This window comes from Gopherus flavomarginatus, chromosome 1, assembly GCF_025201925.1.
Source record: "Gopherus flavomarginatus isolate rGopFla2 chromosome 1, rGopFla2.mat.asm, whole genome shotgun sequence".
In the NCBI taxonomy this organism is placed as follows: Eukaryota; Metazoa; Chordata; order Testudines; family Testudinidae; genus Gopherus; species Gopherus flavomarginatus.
Genome location: NC_066617.1, coordinates 362,568,382 through 362,580,734, shown reverse-complemented (window position 1 = coordinate 362,580,734; position 12,353 = coordinate 362,568,382). Strand labels below are relative to the sequence as shown.

At 42.5% G+C, this 12,353-nt stretch overlaps 1 protein-coding gene across 3 annotated transcripts in view; it reads left to right on the top strand.

The window, feature by feature from the left end:
• Nucleotides 1–12,353, top strand: part of RAB6A (RAB6A, member RAS oncogene family) — a 109,617-nt gene that overhangs the window by 83,678 nt on the left and 13,586 nt on the right. For all 3 annotated transcript variants that reach the window (XM_050931080.1, XM_050931073.1, XM_050931086.1), the window contains exons 5-6: nucleotides 1,664–1,775; nucleotides 3,679–3,772. In XM_050931080.1, coding sequence (XP_050787037.1) covers nucleotides 1,664–1,775; nucleotides 3,679–3,772 — 206 coding nt within the window. The remainder of the gene's footprint in view (nucleotides 1–1,663; nucleotides 1,776–3,678; nucleotides 3,773–12,353) is intronic.

Sequence of the window (12,353 nt, the reverse complement as noted above, 5' to 3'; positions counted from 1 at the left end):
AAATAAACCTTTTGAGGTTTTTTCCATTTTAAATCAATAGTGACTGGATGAAATAGTCCAGTTCTACCCAAATCCAAAAGGAGTGTATCCTTAGGCATAAATACTCTAGAAGATTATAGCAAGAATAAGGGCTTCCCTTATAAATTTATTTTAATTATTATAAATAAACATTTTAAATTCAGCTAAAATTGCATGATAGCTGTGAATTTTGGACTTCTCTACTGACCTAATGATTATTGCTAAGTACTAAAGCAAAGCTTTATGCCATTAAGCTGTTGGCAAGTGATCAAGTCTTAGATGGTTAAGACGTACAGCATTTCACTGTACCATTACAAAGCCAACAGTTACCACAGAGATCTCCCTATTTAAGTGTAGGCAAATACTTTGGCATCTCAGATGCAATAGCTGCAATCACCGAGGTGTACGTTAACTGTTAAATTGAATGGTACAGCAGTTGATATTATTGTTAAGAACACAGCTTTGCAGACAAGGTTATTGTATATTCATTAGTTAATGCCTATTTCTAGAATCCTATTTTGCAGCGTAGATGTTCATTACCTGTTCTACTAAAGCTGCTGGAATCTGGAAGGGACTTTTAGTTAGAAAAGTGCCAAAGGATCCTTTTATGTTTGTTTTAATGTAACCAGTTCTGAAATTCTTTTGACGTCAGTGATCAACCCAACAAGAGTTGCTAGTAACTACATAAGCTAAATATTCCTAGGAAAGCAAACCTAAAACTAGTGATCACAAAATGGTTAAGCAACACAAAGTGTAATAATTGCTGTTAAATGCTTTTTAAATCCTTGGAACAGTAGGGTCCTCTTAACAATGCATATATTCAATGTTTTTTTCAAGTCACGAGTAGTACAGATTAAATAGCAAAGTTATTAGGCCCCCATTCTGTATGTAAACTACATTTAAACTGCAGCCTGGTGTAAAGTGTCTACACTACAGTGGAGCCCCCGCTGATGTAAGTTGCCAACTAAATGGACTTACTAACTCCACCTCCGTGAGAGGCGTAGCGCTTACGTTGATGTAGTAGGGCGACACAGTGTCCATGTAGACACTGCGTTACTTACATCACCTGTTGGGTGCCAGCCCTGTGCGAGGCTGACAGCCAGAGCCCTCCCCGCCCCTGCACTGACAGCCTGAGGTGTCAGCCCTAGGGATGTGGGACTCCACAATGCCCTACTTCAGTTGGTGGAAACTCCTGGTGAGGGATGAGCACCACTGATAGAAGGAGCGTGGTGTGAATGTGAACCTTCACTTCAATTACCGCAGTGGCTGCACGTCGACTCAATTTTATAGTGTAGACAAGCCCTTCGTTCAATAAAATGAAATAATAACAGTTCTTTAAAAGTAGTGATAAAAGCTCTTCATAATTTGCACTCTGATATTAAAAGTCCATTTATAATTGGATAGATTAAGTTCAATTGCAGGTGCATTTAAAGCCAAAGGGTAAAATTCAAGACCCACTGAAATAAATAACAAAACTCCCATTGACTTCCATGGGATCAGGATTGCATCCATTGATTCTACATAGCCCTACTGCACCAATTACCAGAGAATGTGAGGCTTTTATTAAGATTTATGGCTGTATTGGCAGTGATCTGGGAAGAACATTTTACAGTGACACTCTTCTTTGTCCACTCTTCCTTACTAGATGTAAACTCATTCCAGCAAACCACAAAATGGATTGATGATGTCAGAACGGAAAGGGGCAGTGATGTCATCATTATGCTAGTGGGAAATAAAACAGATCTAGCAGATAAGAGGTACGGAGAAATAATTCTTCTTTGTACGTTTTTCTTAATCATATGGCCAATCTGCTGTTGATTTCTCTGAGAAAGCTCTGTTTAAAGTGATTTTATTTTTGGCCCAAAATCTAGTTTGTTTAAATTATGCTGAAGCCAGATGTGAATAGAATTTTCTTGATTTAAAAAAAAAAAATCAGTTGAAACTTTATTTAAACATTTCCTGCCTTGATTGTGAGCCCTCAGGACGGGTGGGGTGTATGTGTGTGCGCGCAAACCAGAACCAGCGACATCCACAAGAACCAGGGAGTAAAATTAACCAGTCTAGCTTCATTGTCCAAGCTGAGTGAAACGTAAAAAGTCAATAACATCAGTGAAAGAGTAAACTAGATTTAAAATGTTTAATAATCCAGGTTTAGTGCAGGTGACTAATTTAAATGATTATCTTGAATATTCCTTTAAACAGTTTTTGGTTTTAATGTAGTTAAAATTAAAATCTAAGTGGCTTGAGCATCGGCCTGCTAAACCCGGGGCTGACAATTCAATCCTTGAGAGGGCCATTTAGGGAACTGGGGTAAAAATCTCTCTGGGGATTGGTCCTGTTTTGAGCAGGATGTTGGACTGGATGAGGTCCCTTCCAACCCTAATCTTCTATGATTCTATGATTTAGAATTTTATTTAAAAGAGAAGCTTCTGTTGAACTGAGTGATTTTTTTTCTCTCCCCTTCCACCCTTGTCGTACCTACTGTACATTTTTTTAGGGGGAAAATTTTTCAGACACACTAATGCAAAGTTGCACTGGCATTTGGACATTCTGCTACCTTGCTACAGTGGATTTATGCTAATCTCACAATACACAGTGGTACAAAATAGTGTCTTTTTAAAACATAAACACACAATGGCAGCATGTCCTTCTGAACATGACAATATTATAGCATCAGACTTAAAGTTAAATTTCATGATATTAGCTTCCTATGTGTCATAATGATATATCACAGGGATAGGCAACCTATGGCACGCATGCCAAAGACAGCACGCAAGCTGATTTTCAGTGGCACTCTCACTGCCTAGGTCCTGGCCCCAGTCTGGGAGCTCTGCATTTTAATTTAATTTTTAAATGAAGCTTCTTAAACATTTTAAAAACCTTATTTACTTTACATACAACAATAATTTAGTTATATATTATAGACTTATAGAAAGAGACCACCTAAAAATGTTAATGTATTACTGGCACGCGAAACCTTAAATTAGGGTGAATAAATGAAGACTTGGCACATCACTTCTGAAAGGTTGCCGACCCCTGGTGTATTATAAACTTAAGTTCAGGGAGAAGCTGGTTATATGTTGAGGACTTTAGGATATTTGTTTGGAAGATCGTTAGCTCCTTTAAACAAAATAAACTTAAATACTTTAACTTAAATACCTTAAGCGGTTTTTTCATACTTTCAGGTTACATACAATTATTTTGAAAGAAGTTAAATAACCACGTTAAGGTTTAGCTAAACAGGGCAATAACTGCTAGTTAGCACAGCCTGAGAGCACTTAATTCTTATCAAGCCATACAAGTGTAGTTCCTGGCAGGAAATTTAGAAAATGCCCAGTGGCCACCTTGGCTTTATTACTGAAAAGCTTAGAGTATTGTTCCATAGAAATATAGGGCTGGAAGGGATTTTAAGAGGTCATCTCGTCCATCCCCACATGCTGAGGCAGGATTGAGTATATGTAGACCGTTCCTGGTAGGTGCACTGTAGAAGCCCAGCTTGTATTCTGAAATGTTGTCCCCTTCCTATGGCAGTGGATGGAGACAGTACCTAGCAGGTATAACTACATCTGTGTTGGGACTGTGGAGACATCTCTTGGGGTGGAGGCAAACCCCGTCTCAGGATGATCATATCGTTTGCTCTAATGTTGTTCTCTTCCCCAGGCAAGTGTCCATTGAGGAGGGAGAGAGGAAAGCCAAAGAGCTGAATGTAATGTTCATTGAAACTAGTGCAAAAGCGGGATACAATGTAAAACAGGTAAGTGACGGGGCAGTGTGTGTTGTGCACTCAGTCTGCTGGACTATTCTTACATCCTGTGATGAACCAGGTTACAACATGCTCCATGGCAGTGGAGATAAGGAAACTGGCTAAGAACCCTAGAGGAATATCCACTCTTCAGTCCACAGTCCACAGACAGCACCTCTGTGGGGTGTTTAGCTGTCATTTGAAAGACCCACCTGCAGTAAATTGCTTGGAATCCCATTTATCCACTTGGAAAGGATGGATGATTTGTCTTTGATTAAAACCACAGGACTCTGGGTATTCAAAAGCTGATTGGACTAGTTAGCATGGTTGAAAGTGTGGGAAGTCTAGGGTCTCTGACCTCTGACGCTGCTTTGCTATGGGACTGTGGACAAGTCAGCCTGACTACATTTCACCTGGGGTAAAATAGGAAGAATAATTAAGCTTCACCAGGATGATAGTTATTTGGAAGGCACTACAAGTGTGAATGATCTTTCTCTGACCTCCAGCCCATCCCCTCCAACTACAGACTGCTAGACTTTCAAGTTGGGGAGGGTAATCTAACAGCTTTCTGCAGTGCTGTAGCTTTCAGATGAGTTGCTGCCTTTTAAATGCTGAACTACCAAATGAATTTCTTTCTGCCTGTTTTACTGAAGATAAATTTTCCATTTGGCAAATAGCTAATCAGCCTAAGCAGTAAAAGCTACAGCACTAACCTTGTGTGTTTACATGCAATAAAATCCCTTCTGTTTTTTCTTGCCCATGTAGCAAGTATCTGTAATTGCAGAATGTGAACAAAGGGTTAGAGCCATTCGTGTTCACTCAGAGGCAAGAGCAAAGATGGGGTATGGTGACACAATTGCTTTACTGACTTGGCATTTCTCATATATTGCCTATTGCCTCTAAGATCCTTGAGAAGCAGCTCTATGGTGAAGGGCAGTGAAGTGTTAAAAGATGTAGAACTCTTCTGTTGAGAGATCTAGGAATGAAACTGCAAAGCACAGAATAATCAGTGTACATTAATAATTGTATAACTCTATTGTATCAACTTATTGCACAGTTATATACCCTAGTCTTATATACGCTGTGTATCCAAATTAATATGTCAAATACTAAATACCCCCTGCACACCAAATGGTAACTTATTATATAATATTTTACCGGTAGTTAGCTTGCTACACGATTTCAATGTTAAAAACATGGTAAGAAATCAAGCTGTTTTGCTGTATTTCAGATCTGTGATTTTTACGTGCTCTTGCCAAGCACAAAATACTTAAGCAAAATAGAATATAAGTGACCATCCAGGGGGCGGGCGAACAAACATCATTCTGCAAATAGAGTTTGGCTTCCAATCAAAGGCAATTGTATGGGAAGCCTTGAATATTCTCAAGTGGTTATTTAGGAAGGGGCTGCCTTTTGGAGGATGCAGGTTTTACTGCTAATGAGGAATGGTGGTGACCACTCACTTTGGAGGCTGAGGGGAAGAAATCCTCTGGACTTACCTAATTTATATTCTCCTCAAGGTTACTGTGACTCCCTGTCCAGGCTAGGAAGACAACATACATCTCCAAGAGTGAGCTAGCTAGCTGTGTTGAACAGAGACATCTGGGTCCTCTGTGCAGTTATGGTAACCCAGAGAAACCACTGGATAAACAAGCCTTTTACAGCATGTCTGCGCTTCATCTGGGCATAGATCTCGCATGAGCAAATGACACATGATGCAACTAAAATAAGCACTTAATGAGGTGACCACAGTGTATGTCATTAAGGTGGTGGTAGATCCATTTAATGCATTATGTGAGGGCAAGCTTTAGCTTTTTGTACTGTTCAGGAACTTTACTGAGCGGATTGTCAGCACAACAAAGCTGTTTCTGTAGATGTAGCCACAGTTGCCAGCTTTCACGTGGTAAATAAGCACCCGACTTTCACAAAAAAACAAAAAACAAAAATCAAGCTAATCCTATTTCAAAACAAGACAGTCCCTAAGAACCGCAACACTCTGTGACTAGATTCCCACCCACCACCACCACCATACAGTTCGTGGGTTTGGCATCACTGGTTGTAGCCCCTTCCCTGAAAGAGAACTTTAAGAAACATATCAAATGCCTTTAATTTCTTAATTGCAAAATGATTTGTAAAACTAACTTTAGCTAAACCTGGAACACAATTTTTCTTCTGTTTTCTGAAAAAGATTCAAAGGCTCATCAATAGGATGTTTTTTTAAACTATTGAATAAACTAAAGATTTTTGGATGCAGCAGAGTTTTTGTTTAGTATTCAGCAAATCACAGCGGATGGTTTTAAATCACTGGAGGCTATTACATGGCATTGGGTGCCATCATAATACAGATGTCAAATCTTCATGTGGAAATGGACAGAGGAAAGCTTAAGTGAGCTCTAGCTGTAAGTGAAGTCAGTATAAGCAAGTACACTCAGATGGGCACTTAACAAGAATTTAGGAGTTGTTGTTCTTGGTGGGTTTTGATCTTCGTAAAGCAGGTAGGATTTAGATCTTCAACAAAGCAAGCCCAGAAACACTGCCTCAATGCCCCATAAATAGCTATTGCAGAAGCAGATCCCAAAAGGAAAGTGACAAGAAAGAGCATTAGTCATTCAGTTTTCCATTTTCTTTGCTGCTGCTTTCATTGAATGATCTCAGATTATTTTACTGAAGTGTCAAAGAAATTCTTCCCCAGACAAAAAGTGGGGAAGGTTATGAACAGCACCTCAGAATGGGTGCAACCCCTGTCACCTTCTGCGTGAATCACCATTTTTACTAAGACGGTATGAATGAGGGCAGTCAAGGTTGACCTTCCCATGGCTGATAACTTCTATTCATAATAATGTGCTATGAGCTAGCTCTGCAGAATAATTACTGTCTTAATCTTTATACAGGAAGTTGATTCAAGTTTTAAATTACTTTAGTCCTGAAATGCATATTTTGGGTATGTGTAATGAAATGCATTTATGTAAAATTCTAAATCAATCAGTACTGCGTATCAAGCGTTGAAGTAAAAATGAAGCCTAGAATAATGGCAGATTGCTAATTTGCCCATTTCAGGATGGAAATTCGCAGAAGATTTTAGCAGTACATTTAGTATGCAGGTTTGGTGCAAAATATGGTGGCCGATTGCATTGGTTAGGGAATGTGAACTAATCTTTGTCTACTCAAACTGTTGTAACATAAGACAGTTTTTAACTCTTACAATTTGAATGTAAATTGTCAATACCTCCTTCAGCCACCATAGTCATTCCTGAAGGCCTGGCAAGTTAGTCCTGCTTCCAGCCTGTCTTTTCAGGGCAAAGTCCTGTTCCAATATCTAAACCCTTCAGGCTTAATGCTTAGTTTAAAGCTGGCACCGTGGATGACCTTGAAACAGAACTTTGCAAACAGTTATTTGGACGCAGACAAACTTACTTTCTTATACTAGTAGATCTTTCAGTGGCTTTCTGTACTTTCGACTATAAGGTATTGACTCAAATACAATATGTAGTAGGAGTGAATGGAACGGCGGTTAGGTGGATCATCTTATCCCTTTCAGATCCCTGAAATTCACGGTGAGCCCCTACTTCTGTTCCTGAAGGCGTCACGTGTAGCGTTCCACATGTTGAGTACTTTCATCCATCCTCTCCAGCATATACAGTAACTCCCACTGAATGTTCTCTCGCTTAACGTTGTTTTGAACTTGCGTCCCTGCTCAATTACAGAACATGCTCCATTTGAAGTTGTGCAATGCTTCACTATAACATCATTTGGCTGCTTGCTTTGTCCACAGCTGGCAGCCCCCCGTCAGCTCCCCATCCCCACAGAGCCTCCTGCCCTCCAGCAGACCCTGTGGATCAGCACCTTCTCCCTCCTCCCCCTGCCTCCTGCCTGCCAGCAATCAGCTGGTTTGCGGCGTTCAGGAGGGAGGAGCGAGGACTCGACGTGCAGGCTCCCCCTCCTGCCTCCCAAACACTGCGAGCCAGCTGATTGCCACAGGCAGGAGGCAAGGGGGAGCCTGTGCGCTGAGTCCTTGCTCCTCCCCCCTTCCCTCTGCCCCCTGAATGTCACAAGCCAGCTGATTGCTATGGGCAGGAGGCAGGGGAGGGAGGAGGAACGAGGATGTGGGTGTGCAGGTGGGGGCTTGGGGAAAGGGGTGGCATGGTGGGCTGAGGGTTGAGCCCCCCCACCCCTGGTGCTTGCAGAGTAGGGGAAGCTGCCAGTGCTGCACAACATGCTTCTCCTAGCCTACAGCACCTTCAGCCTCCTTGCCTGCCTCATTGTCTCCAGTGCCAGTGGGCTGTGCCTGTGGGGGGTAATGTGAGGGCACCTTCCAACTATAGTACTGTGCTGTATGGCAAAAAAAAGTTCCCTGGAACCGAACCCCCTCATTTACATTAATTCTTATGGGGAAATTGGGTTCACTTAACATCGTTTTGCTTAAAGTCACATTTCAGGAACATAACTGCAGCGTTAAGTGAGGAGTTCCTCTACCTCACATTGAGACGCCATGAATTCCAGTGTCGCTAATAGACGAGGATGACACTGAGCTATGAGTCCTTCTCAAAGCACCTAGTATCATTGGTCTTATTGGCTGAGCAAGTGCCTGGAAGCCACAGTAGGTTAAGTTTGAACCAATCTTAGAATAAGTGAGGGTAAGAAGGAAATGTTTTGGAATCTATCTAATACAATAAACTCCTTGATCAAGAGCATCAGCTTCTGGTTATTAAGAGCAGAGTGTCACAGCGGTCAGGCTGAATTTTAATGCTAACCAAATTGTTTGTTCTCAGCACTTGGGCACTGTGATAGATGCCTTACAAACCTCTACAATGGTTCAGAAGTGGTATTTGCCCTATATGTTTTGAAACAATTCTTGAAATATAGCGTGTAAGAAGTTTAATCTCTCAATCCACCAGGGCAGACTAATGGGTAATGACATCAGGCAGGAGACAGCAGCCCCAAGACTTTGCTCTTAGCTTCAGTCACACCTGTGCTAGCCCTTGCCCTAGTGTATCTACTTTTGTGCTTTGATCTCTGTCCCTTCTGTTTTGCTGGAAAGGGTGCAGAGCATGGGCTCATTCCACTCATCGTGCAGCCACAGAGGTCCCTTGCTCCATAGTGTGCCACTAGCATGCTGTGGGGCTGCCACATCTCATGGCTGCTCTCTGGCCTCTTCCGCCAGAGAAATGCAGGGAGTGGGTTCTTGGAACCTGAGCATGGCAGTCTGGCTCAACTGCACTTATGTAATGTTCAAGACCAAGACAAGGACAGAATTGACCTCCTGGCTTCCCATCCCAAAGAGACTTTTGGGGGCTCCCCCTTCAGGCCCGAAAACCCCATTTGGTCTCCAGGAGAAGAAAAGAAACATGAGCCCACAGGAAAATAGTGCATTTAACAGAGCCCTTCCTGTCTGGAGAGGAGTGGAACGCGTGTTGGTTAAGCAGAAAGCTTTGTTCTCCAGTGGTTCATAAGCAATCAAGTACCTGACTTGATTCAGAGGCATCTGGGGCAGTTGGAGGTACAACCATTTACAGTCAGCACAAAAAGGTGGAAAAGGTTTGCACCAGAAGATAAACTAGCTTGGAAGCCTGAGCATGTGAGACTTTTTCAATTGCCTTGGTTCCACCTGGTGGTTGCATGTCCCCATCCTCGCCCTGGGAACAGCTCTAATAAAGAAGCTGATGGAACAAGTCTTGTCCAGTCTCCTAGCTGCAGATTCCACCAGGACTATGTTTCTCTCAGGCTTCTGTTCTACTCCCAGATCTGTTCAGGGCCCTCTCCAGACATGCAGATGCAGATTTCTAAAGGTATGTAGGCACTGAATTCCTGTTAAAATCAATGGGGGCTAGGCTCCTAAATACTTTTAAAAATCTGAGCTACAGTCCCTATGCATGTGACAGTCCTCCTGGCTTGGGAAAGGAGGATATTCGAAGGAAAACAGGGGATGGTGAGCAGTGTTTGACAGCCTTCTGGCTTGAGGGAAGAGATTCTTCTTGTACTTGTTGCTCTTTCGTGCTCCTGTGTTTCACCCCCTGCCTTTGAAAGGTGCCAAGTGTGTGCAGCTGCCTGTGAAATTCCTAAGTCTGAGAAAATACAGTGACTGCTGATGTGGATATGGAAGCTACTGTGAAGGAGTAAGGTCTCTGTGTGCGAGGCTGCTTTCTAGCCATCCTACTTTCCCTAATTGGATTTATTCACACATGCTCTGGCTGATAAGCATATGGTTCATAAAAGGGAAAGTAGATTTTCTTAGCTGCCAAATTCCCTTTCCTTTAGTCCAATAAGGTTTGTTAATAATGTAGCGAAAGGTATAATTTTTGTGCCTTGCCAGACTGTAAAGAAGAGATTGCTGTATGAAACTTATCCTGGCTGTCAACAGCTGGCTTTAAATGCCATAATTTAATCAGTTCTCATCAACAGATTCATTTTTTAAAAACATTAATTTTTGACTGAATTTATGACTTTGACTTTCAGTGCTGGTAACTATTGCTAGTGTAGGGGTGGGGGAGAGACCTTGTATTCCGCACTTCAGTAACACCTTCCTTCCAGGGATCTCAGAGCACTTTAAACAAATCAGCAGAGTGCACTGGAAAAGATGGATTCTCCTAAGAGCTGAGGCACAGAGAGGTTACGTGATTTGCCCAGTATCCTACAAGAAGGCTGACAGAGCTGAGAATAGCAGCTATTTGTTGGTGTTCTCTATAGATCCTATTGTGGTAGGGCCAGATTTTCTAAAGAGCTCCACACCCACAGTTGGGGTCAGACTTTCGGACAGATTCAGCTCCTATTTAGGAACTGGAAGAAGTGGATAGATTTTCAAGGCTAGAGCATGTTGGGTGCTGAGCTTTTGAAAATCGGGCCTGTAGGTGTCTAGCCTGCGGCCCCTCTGCTCCTTGTCCTGTGCTCTAACTACAAATATCCTTCATCCTCCCATCCTTTTTTGTCTTGCGTCTGGTTAATTCTCCTGAAAATAGCAGGTGAACTTGTACCTGGTTCTGTTGTATCGCGCAGGGCCTAGCAAAACCCGATTGAGGTCTAGGATACCTTAGCTTATAAATGTTCATGTGTCCCTCTAGGTCGGGTTTACCTGGATTGCGAGTTCTTCCTTGGAGGTCCAATGCCTCCCTTCATCTTTTTCATCCCTTTCCTTTACATTTCATCTTAAAACCACTGCTGCCTGCTGAAGTACAAAACCGCTGCTCCTCCCCCCTTTCCTTATCCCTAGTTTGCATGTGGGGACTGTCCAGTGGCTTGTTTTGTCTCCTCCTGGGCTCTTTCCCAGCACTTGGATATTTAGAGGTTCAAGAGGTAGCGGGAGGAGGATGGTTGCCCAGTGGTTAGGGCACTAGCCTGGGACTTGGGGAAACCCAGGTTCAATTCCCAGTTTGGCCACAGACGTCTCCTGTGCCTGGGGAAGTCACTTAGGTGTTGTGCTTCAGATCCCCATTGTACAGACAGAGAAAATAGCAGTACCCTACCTCCCAGGGTAATTAAAGAGAGCAAAGTACTTGTACTACAGTAACAAGTACCTGAAAAACATAGCTGGGCGATAGGATTGATGATGACTTTGAATTTCCCTTTTCAGAAGTATGTACGTTGACCTGGCTGGTAAAATAGCCATAGGAAGGCACTTGAGTTTTTTTCACTTTGAGTGTCTTGTCATCCATTCTGTGAGCATCCTAACATTTTGCAACTGCTGCTGTGCATCTAGCAGATTTATTGAGCTGTCCATAACCAGCAAATCTGCTTGAGTAGTTCAGATTATTTTTCTAATGTGCATTAACTTGCATTTGTCCACAGTGAATTTCATCTGCCATTGTGCAACCCATTTGGCTAGCCTGAAGTCCCTCTGGAGTTACTCAGGTTAGATGAACTTAAATCACCACTCACTCACTCATCTGCGAATCTTGCCAGCCTCGTAGTTTCCCCCTTCCTCTCCTTCCCCTTTCTCCAGATCATTTAAGAAGGCACTAAACCTTACTACGGATCCTTGCGGCATCCAGCTTTTTGCCTTATTGAAAATAAACATTTTGTTCCTTGTTTTCCCGCTTAGCCAGTTTCTCCTGCTTGGCAGAACTTTATCCCTCTCCTCTTGGCCCCCTAAGTTTCTTTACCAGCTTTTTGCAGGATTGAAAGTCTGAATTATATCTGCTGGCTCTCTCTCTGCTTTTACTGACATCCTCGAATAATTCTGATAGGGTTTCTACCCCATGGCCCACGCTTATCTTGGAAATTTGGAATTCTATTTTCAAGATTCAGGGGTGTAAATCCAAGGCCACCCCTCGTGACTTTCCTAAAGAGAAGACCAATGCGTGTGTGGCAGAGTAGCCACCTGTGACCCAGAGGAACAGGGAGTAGCTAGGTCTGTTTTGTATATGGGATTTGGTTGAGTATACTTGAGGTGGAGTAATAGGGCTTAGTTCACTTGTGGGTTACTTGGGCTCTGCCTATAATACAGAAGCCGTATTTTTGGAGCTCAGGGGAGAGGCTTTTCCTCAGCATAGATCCTGAAGCCTGATGAGGCTTTTCTTTGGGACTAACAGGAAGATTTGAGAGCGGAACTAGGCCAGGTTAAAAAACAAACAATCAGAGTGGACTCTTTTATCTGAGAATC